We start from the raw sequence: 18,697 nt of genomic DNA on the forward strand, positions 1-18,697 counted from the left end.
CAATACTGTATGGCCAACATATTTAAAGGCATACAATTTATTTACAGTAGTATTTAAATTTTGCCAAATGTTATGTTGAGTAATGTGAGAAGGATTTTTGTTTTGGGGAAGTATCTTATCCTTAATGTAAAGTCCAAAATCTACAACAAATAATAAAACTAAAGCTTTTCAATTTTATAAAACTTAACTTTGTCCAAGTACTTCTGGACAAAGATTTTAATATGAATAAGAAGATAGCCTCAGTGTAAGGATCTCAAGAGGTTTATTTACAAAGCATTTAACTCCTCTATAAACTACCAGATCATAAAATTATCTTTAATGTATTAACTCAGAAAAATACACAGAGCATTTCAGTTTCTTTACGAAGAACTCAAAAGGTATTCTATCACTTTGTTAGTACTTAATACCTAATAAGCTCTAGCTGTCAAAATAACGTTTCCCTCAGTCTTGCTAATAGCTGTCACTTTAATACCAAATTTCTCAAAAGAGAAGTCTATCTAACCTCTTATATAATTCATCTCTTGCAGTGTAGATCCAACCCCTTACCAACCCACCGAAAATATTTTCTTCAAGCTAATGACCTACTAAATGCTAAATCTAATGGACTTTTCTCAGTCTTCAAACTCCCCCAAAACGAAGTGAAAGGTTTATAAATCTTCCACTAATTTTCCAAATCCTGGATTTTATCACTAGCCATTCAGTACACTTCAGTTCACAAAGTAACTTAGTGCCTATTACTTTTAAGTACGACACTCTTAAAAGGTAATACAGAAGAAGAGGGAGACAAGGCAAACTAATGTCCCAATGACTGTGGTATAAGAAACACTACAAATGTCATAAGCAACGTGAAAATACAAAATGCTACTTAGATTCGGGGTCTGTTCAGAGCAGTGATTCCTGGCTTTGCATCAAAATCACCTGTGTAATTATGGCACCTTTGATAAGAATCTAAAGGTACTGATCATGGGCATCCCTATTTTTTCAAATGTCAACCCATTTCTGATATGCAGCTAGAGCTGAGAACCACTAGTTTAAAGGCAGCGGAAAATCAGAAAAAATTTCAGAGGTTATATGATCACAGACTCAGAGATTACTTATGTTCTGACAGGTGAAATTTAAAAAGACAAAATGAGAAGCCTACAACACTTTCATGGTGTAAAAAGAAGAATCTGAAATACCTAAGTTGAAACACTCAGCCAAATACCTATTAATTAACCAATCAATCAGCTATTTATTATCTGTGTAACTTAGACAAATCATTTAGATTCCTCACCGGTAAAATAACAATATTTGAATTACTTAACCAGCTTCTTGTGAGGCTCCAATGAGATCATACATAGTTGAAAGTAAAATACAAAATGGTCAAATTCAATTTAAATAAAGAGTGCTGTTATTAATACCAAAAAGTCAAGTTTGGCCATATAAGGAATGTTGAGAATATAAGGAATCTAAGACTAGAAAGGAAAACCAGCCAATTTCCTGGTAAATAATGATAAAAAGGTCCAAAAGACATAAAAGTATAATAACAGTGAATAAGATCAGAGAGTTAAGGAATAAGTCTCCTCAAATGACTATTCCATTACTTATTTTTAGCCTCAAGGAAAACCAATAGCCCTGCAGGAGGAAGAAAATACTCAAAGGTGGAGACTGGGTACACTGAAAGAATCAAGCTGAGGAGTGATAGAGCTATGCTGTGGCCACACAGGTTTTCTTGCCTCGGGTTTGCTCTGAGAGGAAGAGAAGGGGAAGGGGTGGGAAGAGGCTGGCAAAAGACTGGGACCTCAAGTCCAGTTGTTTCTCCACCATTACCTATGTGCTCATGTGCAGGTGATTACAATTCTAACTCAGTTTCTTCACTTTCATTTAAAAAAAAAAAAGAAATTAAACAAGATCACACATACGGTTCCTGCTAACTCAAACATTCGATGTTTTTAGGAATCAAGTGCTATTACATTGCTATAAAACTCCTAAGAATATTTTGTTAGACTTCCATTTAAAAAAGGAAAATTAATTAAGCAAAGAGATAAACAACAGCAGAGTAAACATAAAAACGATTAGAGTCAAACAATCCTTTTAAAATTTGATTAAAGGCAGATATTACTGGGCTAATTAGGAACCAAAGGGACAAAGTGACTCTGAAAACTCCCTATTTTTTTTCTTAACTTTAAATTATTTAAGAACTGATACTTACATTAATGGATTCAATCTGTCCAAACTCTTCAAACAGGTTGGTTAAATCTTGCTGTGTTGCCTTCTTGTCTACCTGACCAACCCACAGAGTAGTACTACATACTGTCAAGACATAAGAGACAAATAACCCAAATCACATAGACAGTTACTTCTTTCAAGTAGCTGAGGAAAAAACACTAGTAACAATAATAAATTAAAATTTCAGATAGTATATTTTAAATACTTGTTAACGGACATTTTTATGTTATGTTTAAAATCAACTAAAATACCAGGTACCCATTCACATCTATGCCAAGTCAACTTCTTGCATTATCACCTGTTCTCAAGCGTGGCAGCACACGTCAATCACCTGTGGGTATCTGGAACCCACTCTAAAAGATGATGGAAGGTATGGGGTATGACAGATCAGGAACTGGGAGTTTTAAAATGCTGTACGTGATTCTAATACGCAACAAAGTTTCAAAACCACTTCTCACTGCAATCCTATCTGTGTACCTTTTAAGTATCTTTCTGTGCTGGAATGATTAAATGGATGTTTCTCCTAAATCAACAGTTAAATCTGAAAACAGTATCTTATCCTTAAGGAAAGAATAATTATATACAAAAAATATATATACAAAAAGGAAAAGGCTAATTTAGAACTCGTCATCATGAAAGACTTAGGGATACTTAAGGGCTGGAAGCCACTTCCCTTTAAGAAATAAATGCTACACATGAGACATCTTGCCTACTTTGAGCTGCACTGTTCATGTCTCCATGAACATCTCCTTTTCCTGAAAACACTGACTTTAAAAATATTTACAGCTGATATATTTGCAGAGTTTTAATATATTTGGATTTACGTCAATGTCATTAAAAAAAAAAGAAGTCTCCAGCTCTTGGGTTATCTTTCATCTACAACACAGCCTAGAGCAGGTTTTACTCTAGAGCTAATTCAGCCCCACACTAAGGTGTGACCATTGCAATGTGAGTTTCACATTACATTCTACTGACTGTGGGTTTCAATCAGGTCTCCATCTCTCTACTCTGGCTGGTCAGAACTTTAACGTTTTCCAGGTCTGTGTGAGCTTTAGGAATCGTTCAGCTAACAGATGCCTGGAAATTGTTCTTTGCCTGCTCTTTGTTCTTTGCCTCATGCAGTCTTACCCTGTGCATAAATAACTTAATATTCAACCGAAGTCTCAAAGGGCAACATATTAGTTTTCTTTTGCTGCTGTAACAAAACACCACAAACTTAGTACCTTAAAACACAAAAAGGTATTCTCTTACAGCTCTGGTGATCTAAAATGAGTCAACAAGGCTGCATTCCTTCTGGAGGCCCTAAGAGAGAATTTGTTTCTTTGCCTTTGCTAGCTTCTACAAGCTATCTGCATTCCTCAGCTCATTATCCCAGCCCTCCATCTTCAAAGCCAACAGTGTAGCATTTACCAATCTCTTTCTCCTCTCCACATTCACATCACCTTTTCTCTCTGACCCTCTTGTTTCCCTCTTATTAGGACCCTTGGATTACACTGGGCCCTTCTGGATAATCCAAGTTAATCTCCCCATCTCAAGATCCTTATTAATCAGATCTACAAATGTAAGGTAACATATTTACAAGCTCCAGTGATTTGGACATGGACACCTCTGGGTGACCACTATTCAACCTACCACAAACCCTTAGCAAATTTCTGGACCTCTTTCACTGAATAGTTCCCATCTCTTCATTACTCTGTTCTACATATTACAGCTGCCTTAATCTCCCCAAAATCTGTTCCATGTTTCCCCTACTCTTTTGATATTGTCTCTCTACAAATTTTTCCCATGGACAACTCCATTTTCCTTCCCAGAAAGTAATAATGAGTCTCCTCCATCCCATGAGAAGGGGACACTTGATTCTTAGAATGTTACTGTTTGTTGATGTTTCACAGCCCCTGGACTATTCATGAAAATTCATGTTCTAAGAACCAGTGGGCAGAGAAACACTACCATATGTGTTTAAAATGTGTTGGGACCACATCAAATTGTTATTGCTTCTCAGTAAAGAGATTTGTTTTGAGGTAAAAGACAAGATACACTTCTCACTGTATTTTCTTATGTCCTTTCTAAATTTTTTAATTGTGTGTTTTACCCATGAAAATAAAACAGCAACAGAAAAAAAATTCCACATTCAATAACTATGTAAACGGTGGCAACAAAACATGACCAGTTAGGTGAGGAACTAAACGAGAGACTCCACATAAAAGCCCGTCATAAAGCTCGTTACTCCCAATGTCCTAATGGTAATCACGGGAGGAGGCGTAGCTGAGATTTTACGATCAGACTTCTGACAGTATTTATCAGACAGCACTACAATGTCTGAATTCTGTCCCTCACCCTAAGGGATAAATAGAAACTTTCAGAGTTAGGAATGTCAACATTATTAAACTAACAACGGCTCTCACAATCAGGTAAGACTCTGGAAAGATAGCCAAGGCTTGTTCAAATGGCTAGAATTTAGTAAGATGGCTGTCGCCTTTAATCCTAAGCCTAGATTTCTAGGATGCTTCAGCATTATAAATTATACCAGTGATTCATCTATCTCCGTGGCAGAAGGAGTTTATTTGGATACATTCAGAAATCAGACAACCTGATCAGTGTTTCGCTCTTGGCGAAGAATGACAATTTGCTTCGTTTTATGTACTTTATCCATCTGCAGTCTGTTGATTCACCTTAAAAGTCATAACCCGCTAAGAATCATTTAGGCAGAATTTGGCACTAATTACAACTTATTTTCCTATACCTCACATGCCTACCAAGTCAACTCTGCTGCAGCACTCTCCCAAAACAAACTCCCACTACTACCAAATTTGTTCTAATCATACATTATAGATTAACATATAAGGAGGGAACGTTTTTACAAGAGAAATCTCTCCTTCAGTACTGATCCAGTAAATTTATAATTAGCTTTGAAATTTGCATGCTTCCTATAATAATTACTCCTACAGACCTAGTGTTCATAATTGGTTAGGACACTGTGCACAGAAGTCACGGTGTCCATGAAACAGACACAAGGCCTAGGACACTTTATAAATCATTAGTCAAGTCATATTTTCTAACTAGCATTTAAAAAAAAAAACTCACAATGACTTTAGTACATGAGTAGAACCAGCTATTCCTTTTTCTTTTCTCCTCTATCACATTACAAAACCCAAAAATATAATTACTCATATACCAAACCAGTTATTAACCTCTTAGTCTGAAAATAAGGTTGGGAGATGTTGTAGCAGATACTGTTTTCTCAATGTTATTGAAACCAAAGCTGTACGTCACTTACCACTTAATGTTTTAGATCTAATTGGAGGCAATCCCTTCTTCTGTCGTTCTTTCTCCCTTTCTCTAGCTCTTCTTTCACTTGAGTATGAACGTGATGATTTCCTTTTTCTTTCTCTAGAGCGGGAGCGTGATCGCTTTCTGTGTTTACGCTTTCGAGAACCAGATCGTGACCTAGACCTTCGTTTTCTTGGTGATCTACAAAAAAAATCTTATTTTACTTCTAATGACAAAGTTATTCTTCTATCAAATTTCTCACTTGTAGGTGGGGCGGGGGCGAGACTGTCTGGTATTTAGCTACCTTTTAAAAAACATTCAAGCATAATCAAGTATCAAACATGTATTTTCTCAAATCTCTATACTGCTTAGGTCCACACTAGTCACAGATGTTTGTCTGCAATGATTCTTACTGAATCTGGGTGATCATTCACAACCACAAGGAAGAATAAGAGAAAGAGATTCTAGTAAGGCCTCACTTTCTCTTAGGGTCTTCCAACTCATTTTTCAAACAAGAGTCAAGAACAGGGATGAAAGATGGAAGAAAACAAAAAGATTCTTTAGGTGACAAAGATGTTACATTCTTAAAATTAAGAAACAAAGAATGTTTTCAACAGAACATTAGGCCACTATACAATTCTGTTTACAAGTTTTCAATTTCTAAAATCTCTGGTGCTTGACTTTACAATATAATGTGATACTGAAATACTGTTTCTTTTTTCCTGTCAGTCACATGCCATTGAACTCTCTTCAAAATACTTTGTAAGGAGGTGTTGCTAAGACAAATAAAGAAGTTGCTAAGACAAAGAAGTTTCAGCACTAACACTAATTCACTGAAGAGAGGTCAGCTTAGAGAAAGATGAACTGACAGGCTCTCATTTGCAAGAGGTAAACACAAGTAAGTTCTTGAAACACAAGAAATGACTGAAAAAGTCATCAAGGATACTGCCTCTCTTCCAGCATTCACTGTTCAGATTTTCTGGGTATTTGTGTGTAGAAAATAGGGCATTAAAATGTTAAAGATTAATGACTTTAAGTTTTAAGACAGTTTATAGCAAAAACAATATATTCATGCTACAAGAAAATTTACCAGGTTAAGAATAAGGCACCTTCAACTCAAATTTGAATGAGCATGCACATTAATGAGCCTCAGCCATGTTGAACAGCCCACAGAGAAAACCATTTCTAGGATATGTTTTGTAATAGTCTGATATGCTTAATGTTTATAAAAATAATTTTTGTAGTTTTATTTTTATAATCATTTTTGGTATTATGAGATGAAATGGAATGTGAGAAATACAATGGAGTTTCTAATACTGGTCCTGTATAGCTTGATTTAACTGTTGTTCAGAGGCAATAATACCCTAAGCTGACTGTCATGATGTTATTAACTAAAACCAGATATAACCCCAAATCCAAGTCTCATGATACAGCCGTGACTCGTGCAAATTATTCAAATAAATGGCCACAGCCACACCCAATTAAAAACAGAACACATATTTTCTGTTTTTTGAAGTTCTGAATTACTTCTTCCTGAGAGAACGTCACTCTCAAAAAACATTTTCTTTAATCTTGATCCAAAGAAATAAAGGATGCAAAAAAGTAAAGCCAACAATTTAAATGTTCGCACACAGCTATTCTTAAATAGTATTGTAGAACCTTGAACGAGATCGTGAATGCGTTCTTGATCTTGAGCGAACAGCCACTTTCTTTGCTTCCTGTTCAAAGATCTCCTCTTCCACTCCATCTTGCCCTTCATCTATATCCATATCCTTGAAAATCAAAAGAACAGCAAACAAAATGCCTGGTTGAGATTCAGTGTGTATTAGTAATTCTGCCTTACAAAATATTCACCATAGTAGCATTAATGACTAATAGTAAAATGGTTAGAATGTGGAGCTTAATGAGGAGGAAACAACCATTCAGGTTTACATTAGCTACACACAATAAAAATTATTACTATATTTTAAGATTTTTTTTGTAATTAATTTTAGAAATTTATGCCCCAGAAAAACATTTACTTTTTACCTGCTGCTGAATATCTATGGAATCATCCAAATTTGCTTCAGGTTCAAGGAAATGCTGTTGACTGCTCCCTTGTGATGGTGACACAGAATGCTCTGACCCAAATGTGCCTTCTTGACTATCCTGAGGAGTTGCCTATTGAGAATGTACACAAACACACAAACATTGGGAAATAATGAATATTATGAATATTGTTACAAATGAAACATCAAAATTACAATTTTAAAAAGGAGCCCAATACCTAAAGAAATCCCATTACATCTTTTATGGTCAATCTAAAATGGCACTTTTGTATAAATCCAAGTTTACTTAAAAGCACAGAATACCTCCATAAAAGGGAGATATAACACTAGAAAAGAATGGTAAGATAAAGTAGGTCTCCAAACAAATTTTATATTGTGGAAAATATAAACTGTCAAGAATAAAGGGACTGTATCATGAATGATATATAAAGAACTAAGTCACCCACTGCACGTGTAGAAGCAAAACGAAACTCAAACCCCAATATCAAAATCACTGATCTTGCAAAATCAGTTCTCAACTTGGGTCTTTTTCAACCTCCACCTCTAGGAATTCACAAAAGAGTATTAGGAAGTACTCAAATATGTAAAATATTTCAGAAAGATGAATACAATTTAGGCAATGCAGCCTAATTATAGGAAAAACTAAAATTTAAACCTTTTTGCCCCCCTAGGACTAGAATTACAGCAACTTGCTATAGGGATACTGCTTAAATGGTGCTAATCAGTATGAACTTGACTAGCAATTACATATACTATGGTGTTAACTAAAATTGAGAAACTGATTATTATGAAGAAATGACTCCCTAGTTAAACAGTCCTAAAACATGATCTCACAGGTGTTGAGGATTAGTAAGAAGAGTTCCTGGTGGTACACAAGTTGGGAACTATTATAACAACAGAAAAGAGCAACTAAACCTACTGTTCCCTTGCTACAAACTCTGTGATTGTGAACCAAGTTACTCCAACTCTGAATTTGTCTCCCTATGTGTAAAAGGAATACAAGCACAGTGATTATAAAGAACAATATTGTATTGTAAATTTCAAAGTTGCTAAGAAACTAAATCTTAATTGTTCCCACCACAAAAAGGAAATGATAATTATTTGACATGATAGAGGTGTTAGCTAACACTACAGAGGTAATCATATCCCAATATATAATCATATCAAATCAATATGTTGTACACCTTAAACTTACTCAATGCTATATGTCAATTATATCTCAATAAAATTTTTTTAAAAATTACTCTTACTCTAATGACATTTAAACTGAAAGAAAAGAAAGCAGCATAAAAATTAAGAGCCAAAAAGAGCATTAAAGAACTGTTCCAAGTGTCTTAATTTATGAAGGACCAGGCTCCCCAAAGACAAGCAACATTTTCAAGGTTTAGAAATAAATTAAAGCTAAAATTAGAATTAAAGTTCTATTAGTCTTTATTCCACAAAACTGACCAAAAAGTTGGTAAGTAAGTATACGTTTGAGAACAAATCAAAATGTTTTTAAAGCACAGTCCTGGCTTATGCCTTTAAAATGGTACAATAAAAATAAAATTCTTACCAACACAGCAAGATAATTTTCAACTTTATCCTGAGCTGTACTGTTTGGTCCTAATTCAGTACTCATACAACCTTCACATTATTTACTTCTTACCTCACCATTCACCTTGAGCATCCTACCTACCATCCACCCACTTGTTTTTCACCTTTGATTTTCTATTTAATGGTCAACCCTTGGTATAACCAGCAGAATCCACTGCAACCAATGCTAGTTTTGGAGGTTCTTTTTTGAGCAGTTTTACCTACTTGAAAAGGTTGTGATTCATGACTTTTATTCTTTCTTAACAATCTTATGAAGAACAAAGAGAAAATCTACTTTTAATATTCTACCAAATTTTATCTTATGATCTTGCAGTTAGCATTAATTAGGTCCACTGGACCCTTAGCTATATCTAAGATATGTTACGGGATCTTAGAGGTCTTATTTTCCTATATACTGAAACATTTTGCCATTTCATCATCCTAAGAATTATTCCATTATTACTCATCAATTACTCCCAACTGTAGCCAAAAAGACTAAAATAATAACAACAAAAAAATGGAATTGTTGAGAAGGGTGATTCAACAGTGAAACCATCATCATTCAGTTTTACTGCATCACCAAAAATACTGCATTATATTTCAAGAAGGTATAAATAAGACTGGAGACATATCTGTAGTCTGCTTTTAGCTTTTCTTGGACAATGGATATTTAGATGTTTCATTTTCTGTCCATAATGGCAAAGAGAAGAAAACTGACAAAGAAACATATTTCACAAAAATTATTTTTTTTGGCTGCAAAGCCTGTAGGATCTTAGCTCCCCGCCCAGGGACTGAACCCGTGCCCTTGCCAGTGTAAGTGCAGAGTCCAAACCACTGGACCACCAGGAATTCCCAATATTTCACATCACTTAGACAAAGCAGATGACGAATGCAAAAAAAAAAGACAGCAGCATTCTAGACTCTAATAGTAACGGTGAAATTTAATGTTTAAGTGAAATATCAGACGGTGAGTTTTCAAATGACTGCATCCCAAACGTATTTCTCAAACTCAAGAAATGATGAGCGAGAAATGTATCTCTAAGGACAAAAATCTCTAAGTGTATTTTCATTCAATTAGTCTTTCAACAGGAAGGACTTCATCTTATAGTATTTTGGAACAAGAAGCTGGATTGTTCTGTTTTGTTAAAAGAACATGTGACATTTGAACTTAGTTGTCATAAAAAGGTCTGCTATATTTCAACTATATTAAAATTCCTAATTATGTTTATTTTCCCCTATCCCTTTAGCTTCGCTTTTAAATTATTTGTAAGATGACTAAAAAATATTTTTAAAAAACCAAAAAGTCTCCATAGGACCCAGGTGGCAAATGACTTTTTACCCTGATACACTGATACACGTCCTTAGTATACATCCTGGTATATTCATCTTTAGTTTCTTCAACAATGTCTTCAGGCAAAGCATCAGTGATAATACTGAGGGACTTCCCTGGTGGTCCAGTGGTTAAGAATCCGCCTTCCAATGCACAGGCCCGGGTTCAATCCCCGGTCAAGGAACTAAGATCCCACATGCTCCGAGGCAACTAAGCCCACACCGCAACTACTGAGCCCGCGTGCCACAACAAAAGATCCTACGTGTTGCAACGAAGATCCCACATGCCACAACTGAGACCCGACGCAGCCAAGTAAATAAATAAAGATAATATCGAAAAAAATAGAAGACAAGGATAACAGCAGCTAGCAGAGACTTTTTTCAAAGTTGGATTAACATTCACTAAGTATTACATTTTGATCCCTTATAAATCTACTTTCCTCTATTTTTTTCTGTATAAGTGGCAGGAAAGACTCTGTCAAAAACCTTACTGAAATCCACACATGCTATGCTACACCTACAGCATTTTTCTAATTTATGAGTCTAATAACCTTACAACATCAACCTCAGTACCCTGAAATGCAACTCAAGTCTCTTAATGTATCACCCATCTTAGTTATCATGTTCAATTCTCCTCTTTCCATTATATTCTCCTCTATAAAAAACTACTGAAGCAAAATAAGTTACATATTTCTGATATCCCACTGACAGCTCTTTATTAAGTGGCTGAATCTTCAATAATCTTTTTATTCCTAACATTCTTTTTAAAGCCCTTTTATTAGTCTTATCATTTTCATCATCAGCATTTCATTCTGAGTTATGACTCTGGCATCTTTTGGATATCCTGATAAAACAATGATCAAAATCACAACTCCAACTTACTCAAGACAACAGAAATCATTCCTCTTATGATATGATTGTTAGTCCCTTCACAATTCAACCATTCTCAGAAAGTGCTCCCATTTTCCACTGGTTTTCCATCATTACATAGAAGACCTCAACCCACACCCAAGCGTGGTCAAGGCTGCAAGGAACAGAGCGGCACTAGCAAACCTATTCTTTTCTCTGAGGCACTCTAATAAATTTTAGGCAGCCACACGGAGTTTACTGGTAAACAAAAATGCTTAATTTTTCTGCAAGTTTCACCCCATCTTAAATACACTAAAGGCAACTGGTTTGATAGAGCCAATTACACAACTTATTAAATTTGTTACTCTGTTGATATTTACTTTTCAATTTTAAATGTGTGATAGGTTTTAAACACTATTCACCTTACGCATTAGAAAAGTTGCTTGTTTCCTTCACTACTCCCTTTTCTTCACTGCTTATTTTTGAATAAGGAAGGTTTTAAGAACATCTACTCCTTTCAAAGAGATCTTATTACTGTATCTTCTAAAATTTTGGAGATGGCATAGAGTAATCAACTAAGACCAGAGTTCTTTTTTCTGTTTTTGGTTGGTGAGATTCTTACAACAAAATCACTCTCAAGTTTTTAGTAACTTTCACTTCAGTAACTTGGTGTTAATTACAACCTCAAGATCAATATCAAGGTCAAGAGTACTACACCTTTACAGTCTCTGCTAAACCTTCCTTCTACTGCTTCTGCTAAAACTTCTGAAATGAAATTGGAACTAAGGCAATTGAAAAGTGTCACATATATAGCTGAACAAATCTGTTTAGATAAACTCTTCCATTACCACTACCTCTTGCCTCTGTAACAGCTCTGACAACCTGTTTCTCTTCCTTGAGTCACAACTTATGTTTTTCTTTAAATAACATCCAGTTTTTTTTGGGGGGGGCCACGCTGTGTGGCATGTGGGATCTTAGTTCCCCGACCAGGGATTGAACCTGGTCCCCTGCATTGGGAGTGTGGAGTCTTAACCACTGGACTGCCAGGGGAGTCCCCAAATGTTCTTTATTGTGCTTTGTCTTCAAGTTTCTGAATTCTCAGGCAGATATATTTTATTTTCTTGACATAAAATAATGCACTTACCCAACTACTTCTATCAGAATTATTTCTACAAAACAAGGTATGGAATTCCATTCTCATAATTCCAGGTACAAGTTCCAACATACAAATATCATCAAAATCCATTTTACAAGGACTTCCCTGGTGGCGCAGTGGTTGAGAGTCCGCCTGCCACTGCAGGGATCGAACACGGTTTCGATCCCCGGTCCGGGAGGATCCCACATGCCGTGGAGCGGCTGGGCCCGCGTGTCACAACTGCTGAGGCCCACGCACCTGGAGCCCAGGCTCCACAACAAGAGTGGCCCCTGCTCGCTGCGACTAGAGGGAGCCCACGTGCAGCGGCGAAGACCCAACACAGCCAAAAATAAATAAATAAATTTATATTAAAAAAAAATCCATTTTCCATTTACTCTTTGCATTAAAAGGACAAGTTCAGGGACTATCCCTTCTAAAGTAATCCTCCCTCTTCCATATTCCCATAGTCCTTCACATATACCTCTATTACAGAAACCAAGATTCTGCCTTGTGTTCATATAGATATATGCACTCCATTAGAGAAGAGCTTACTTGAGGCCAGACACTTCTCTGTGCATCTCTGTATGTATTACCTAACAATGCTCATACTTCAAAAATATTTGTGGTATTGTATTAAATTCATTAGAGTCAAAAAGGTTTGATTAGGAAGAAGTGTGAGTGGAGGGAATTCCCAGAAACTCATATCCAAACAGTTTAACATCCATAAGTATTTCTCATATAGAGCAAAAAGAGGCTTTGTAATGGATTTAACCCTAGCTTCACAACAATTTGACATATTTTATCAATTCTAAGGTATGATTTTCCTTTACATTTTATCACCCTGAAATTTAGAAGATTCTTAAAACTCCAAGGGATGTTATATATACAAGTATCTAAAAATTCTTAGCTATACATAAAATAATGGTGGGTCTTAAGACTGACGATATATGATACTAACTGTGTACTTTAATAGTGGATGTTTCGATTTCACTAAGCTTCAATTTCCTACAATGTAAATGACATTCAAAACACCTATTGCATAAGCATTAACTGCAATCAGGCCTAATAAAGCTCTTGCCACATACTAACAGTCTAATTAAAGACAGCAATCTATTTTGTCATCCTCACCCCCAACAACAGCAAAATCATCACTATCTTGGCTCGACAGGGAATCGAGAGGAAAGGAAGGTTTTCGGCTGTAATACTGAAACACCATCTCTGTCTTCTGTTCTCTAATTCCAGTATACTGAAATTAATGTTCTCAATGGATACATAAGTTGCCAGTAAACATTCTGATTACCAAAAAACAAAATGAAACAAAAAAACAAACAAAAACTGTAAAGGTCCTGAAAAGACTGATCTCCCTAGTAATGAACAGCTGAAGAAAAAAAATCACCAAATGACAGACTGTACATAGCAGTAACTCTAAAGACCACAAGATGGGGTTATAAACCTTTTGAGGCTGTTGCTGTTCCAGGAGTTGCTGTCTGAGATGTTCAAGATTTTGCTGCTGTAGCTGTTCTGCTATCTGATGAAAGATGGAATTGTTCACAGATTCTGAAACATGAGAACTAAAAGGAAAAACAAGTGGAAATGTATATTAAAATCCAATAAAGATAATATAATAACTGAATATTTGAAAAGAACACCCCAAAATGCAATTAAGTGGAACATACTCTACTATTATACTCTACTATGTTTACTTTTGAAATATTAACACAGAAAATAGAATACCTCAGAACATTAATACGTTAAAATAGAAATAGACTCTTCAATAGTGTTTCAATAGATGGATCACATGTTAGAGATACTCTGACGAAGATCTGATATTACTGCCTCACAGTATTAAAATACATATAAATTAGTACTTTTTACATTACAGCATTTTAAGAAAATCTCAATAAAACACTTATAAAAAGAGTTAAAAGTACTTAAGCATTGTCACTCTAACTCCTTCTTTAAACTATGAGACAGTGGGAAAAATGTTCCATCAATCAGTATATGTGAAATCTACCATCGTAATTGATTATACACTGCATAAAACTAATCTGGGGCTTCGCTGGTGGTGCAGTGGTTGAGAGTCTGCCTGCTGATGCGGGGGACACGGGTTCGTGCCCCGGTCCGGGAAGATCCCACATGCCACGGAGCGGCTGGGCCCGTGAGCCATGGCTGCTGAGCCTGCGCGTCCGGAGCCTGTGCTCCGCAACGGGAGAGGCTGCAACAGTGAGAGGCCCGCGTACCGCAAAAAAAAAAAAAACCAAAAAAAAACACACCCTAATCTGCTTTCTTTAGAAAAGCATTCACATTATTAGGTATGTTAACAGAAACAGTGTTTAGATAAGAGGAATTAATAATTTAACTATACTCTGGGAAATTCACACCTGGAATACACCTGGAATTCTGGGTGCCACAAGGCAAGACATGAACGAAAAAGAGGGCACCCCAAAAGGGGCAATCAGGATGGTGAGAAGTCTTGAAACAGTTGGAAAAAAGTGTACTTCATCTGGAGCAAATAAACCTAAGGGGAAGAATGATACCTATCTTCAAATAGTGGAATGGCTATGTCTCAAAAGAAAATGGAGCAAATTTGTTTCCTTGCTTCAGAAAACAAAATGGATCAGTGTATAGAAAGCAAATCAAGTAAGATTCAGTAACAAAAGATCATACAGTATTAACAATTACCTTCTTGTCATAGAAGGCATTAAAACAATGGATAAATAACCTATATAGACGGTTACAGGAGATTGCTACATTGCTCAGGACACTAACCTACATGATCTCAAATGCTTCTTATAACTTTAGAATTCAAAACCTAAAACATTAGTTTTTATTTTTTTCAAGTAGAATCTCTATCATAAGCATATAACTGCAATTTTATACATAAGTATATTTTTAATATATTATCACAATATAGAAAACAAAATAACCGCTGAAATAAGATATCTAGAGGCTTTCCCCACTCGTCATCCCTTTCCAATCCTCCCACCTTCCACCCCTCCTCTCCAACATCCTCCTTCCCACTGGTCCTCTCATGAACCCTCACTGAACCTAAGGCTCTGCAGAACTGTATCACTGATTTAAAGAAAAACATACAATCCATTTCTTTAACAAACAAAATCCCTACAACCCTATTCCTTACTTCCGATTAGTCTGAGCTACTCCCAGAATTTAGTATACTTCCTAGTAGTGCCCACTGGCACTAGAAGCAAACGTCTTTCCTATTATTTTAAATATTCTTACAACGGAGTTAAATAACTTAAAGCCTAATATAGACAACAGAAAATAACACAACTAGATTTATCAACACATCAATTTTCCAGTAAGGAATTTTGATATATCCCAATTATTTGCAAAGTTCTTTCCCAATTATTTGCAAAGTTCTTAGGAAGAGTCAAAATAACACAGGGAAGCAACAAGCAGCAATTCCACCATCTTTCTGTAATGTGAGAGCTCAAGAGCCTGAAATAGTAAAACTCAACTCACTCAAAGTACACTTAGTAGCTCAATGGCAACGTCCCATACAATGTTTATAAAGATAACAGAAAAAATTTATGGTTTATAAGGAAAAACGTAACGACTCTTACAGTTGAGAAGCTGGAATTTCCTTTTTGGGTTCTTCACTATGCTCAGAATCTTCCCCAAAATCAAACCTATCCATCAACTTCTAAGTGGGAAAAAAAAAAAAAGAGAAAGAGACAAATTTAAAAGTGCTTTGCACAAATAAAAGTTGCAAATGCTATTTTGAAGGTCACTGACATCCCATTAATTTATCTCTATCATTTAAAATGTAAATGTTTCATAGCATTTTGTTATACTCCAATAAAACATTTTATTTGAGTGAATCTTTACTTTTCTTCAGAGCATTTTGACAGACATTGCCTTATGAAGCACAACAATCATGACACGAAGGATAAATACCAATACTCTTAACTTTATAAAAGAGAGGATTAGGATTAAAATAATTAAGTGGCTTGTCAATAGTAACATAGCTTGATTAAAAAATATCTAGAACTATAATCAACAGATCTGTTACTAGCGCAGTTCTCTCAGAATGCTCCACTATCTTCTAAATGGTCAATTTAAAGACATTTTGGAAGCTGCAGGCTAAAAAAGTCTAAGTAATAATCTAATAAATCAATATTTATACTTCTATGAAAATAACAGCAGAAATAAAAATAATACGGATAACACTTCCAAAGTATTATAATACTCCCATAAATAGCAAGAATATTAAGCATATCACACAAGTTAAACATAAAAGATTTTCAACTTTAAAAACACTATTCTTTAGTTAGACCTCAATTTATCACAGCATAGTAACAACTTGTAAAGAAGCTTTCCTTTGAACTTTCACATACTTTACAATTTTAATTTCTAGCAGATTAAAATTATAGGACGGACACCATAACTAATATATTTGTAACATCCATAAAATAGACTAGGAAGTATAAAAAATAATCATCTGCCTCAATAGTGAATACAGGGGGCTTCCCTGGTGGCGCAGTGGTTGAGAATCCACCTGCCAATGCAGGGGACACGGGTTCGAGCCCTGGTCCAGGAAGATCCCACATGCCACGGAGCAACTAAGCCCGTGTGCCACAACTACTGAAGCCCGTGGGCCTAGAGCCTGTGCTCCACAACAAGAGAAGCCAACGCAGTGAGAAGCCCGTGCACCGCAACTAGAGAAAGCCCACACGTAGCAACGAAGACCCAACGCAGCCAAAAATAAAATAAACAAAATACATTTATTTTTTAAAAAATAGTGAATACACAATTTTACTGACCAGTTATCATTAGTCAAAAGAAAATATTCTAAATGTTTCCAGTGGAATTATAAAATTACTTAATTTCTTTCAGAAATTTGAACTTTTTCTAAAATTTATATCTTATAGAGTATGATGGATGTTAAAATATAAAATAGTGCGATGGTAAAATGTAATTTACGGAATTGGAATATACATGATAGTACAGAAAATTCAGTTCTTCATACAGGACAGATCTCTTATCTTAGTCTTTACCTTGTTAAAAGACACTCCCTGTTCTAGGGGATTAAGGGTGCTGGCTGCTGCAGCCGCTGCTGTGAGCTGAGCTGTAAGAGCCTGCAGCTGGACCACAAGGCCGGCGTCCAGGGCTTGCAAGATGGAAGGCTGAGGCTTCTGCTGTTGTATCTGTAAAGTCTGTATTAACTGCTGAAGCTAAAGGGGGGGCAGAAAAAAAAAGAAAATTACTACAAACAGGTGTTGGGTTTGTAATAAGAATACTCATCTAAAACTTTTGGTCAATAAAATTTACCATTCTACAGTCTAGAGACCAAGAAAAAATATATACTAACTTAAAACAATTTTTTTTTAAAAAAAGACCTTTTTGTGTGTGCCATATATAACACAGTCCTTAATAAATCTGTCTTGCTTCTGGAAAGTCAGGGAAGTTTAAACAAAATAAAATGATCACACCGTGACCAACGGATAAAAAAAACTCAGCACAAGCAGACTATCTTTCACTAAGCTTTTTCATCCCTTCTTCAATTAACTCAATCTCTGTAAAAGGACAAGCACTTCCAACTGCTTTTACCATCATTCAGATTTACCATCTGATAACACATTCCTGAAAGCAGCTAAGAAAATAAGAAATCTGTCCCTTGGAGCAGTCTGAAACTAAGGAAATTAAAGGTGAATAGTGTCAACAAGAGTTGAAAGCAACCCCTGTCCCCCCATTCACCATCCCTCTTAAAAAACAGAAACAGTAGTAAGATGCTGAAGATATTTCAGTTCAGTAAACCCTATATATAACCTAGTAGTAATTAATACTTTCCTACTCAAGATGTAAACCCAAGTTAAATCTGAAAATTATCAGTTTAGAATAGAAAAACAAAAATAGAAAAGCTATTGCTAAATAAGACATTTGCACTCTTTAAATAAAGTTCAGTTTACAGTGGGAGAAGGTAAAAACATGCATGATGACGGTAAGTAAAATAATTTCATCTGAAATAGCAACATTAAGAAACAAACTAGAGTCTTTACCTATCATATCAACATTTACTACAAACTACTAATGTGATAGGAAAGAAACTACAAAAACATATGATAGCTGAGCTACTGCACTGAGGAAGCTCCAAAACAGGATGGATGAATAAGAGGGAGGGAGAGAGGGAGGAAAGAAGAAAGTAAGGCCATATCACATTTCTCCTTTACACATTTTAAATGTTCCTTTTGACATCTCCATTTTCCCCCATAGCACTGTTATTCTTTCAGTCACCCAGGTTCAAACACTGCAACACCCTACT

The 18,697-nt window shown here is 35.6% G+C and overlaps 1 protein-coding gene across 1 annotated transcript in view; it reads right to left on the reverse strand.

The window, feature by feature from the left end:
• Positions 1-18,697, reverse strand: part of SCAF8 (SR-related CTD associated factor 8) — an 81,016-nt gene that overhangs the window by 14,258 nt on the left and 48,061 nt on the right. Inside the window, 7 exon segments of the mRNA XM_082633583.1 lie at positions 2,192-2,292; positions 5,486-5,679; positions 7,138-7,250; positions 7,507-7,638; positions 13,868-13,985; positions 15,999-16,078; positions 17,433-17,609. Of these exon segments, the coding sequence (XP_082489709.1) occupies positions 2,192-2,292; positions 5,486-5,679; positions 7,138-7,250; positions 7,507-7,638; positions 13,868-13,985; positions 15,999-16,078; positions 17,433-17,609 (915 nt within the window).

Source organism: Mesoplodon mirus (assembly GCF_964341445.2).
Source record: "Mesoplodon mirus genome assembly, chromosome: 10".
Lineage (NCBI taxonomy): Eukaryota > Metazoa > Chordata > Mammalia > Artiodactyla > Ziphiidae > Mesoplodon > Mesoplodon mirus.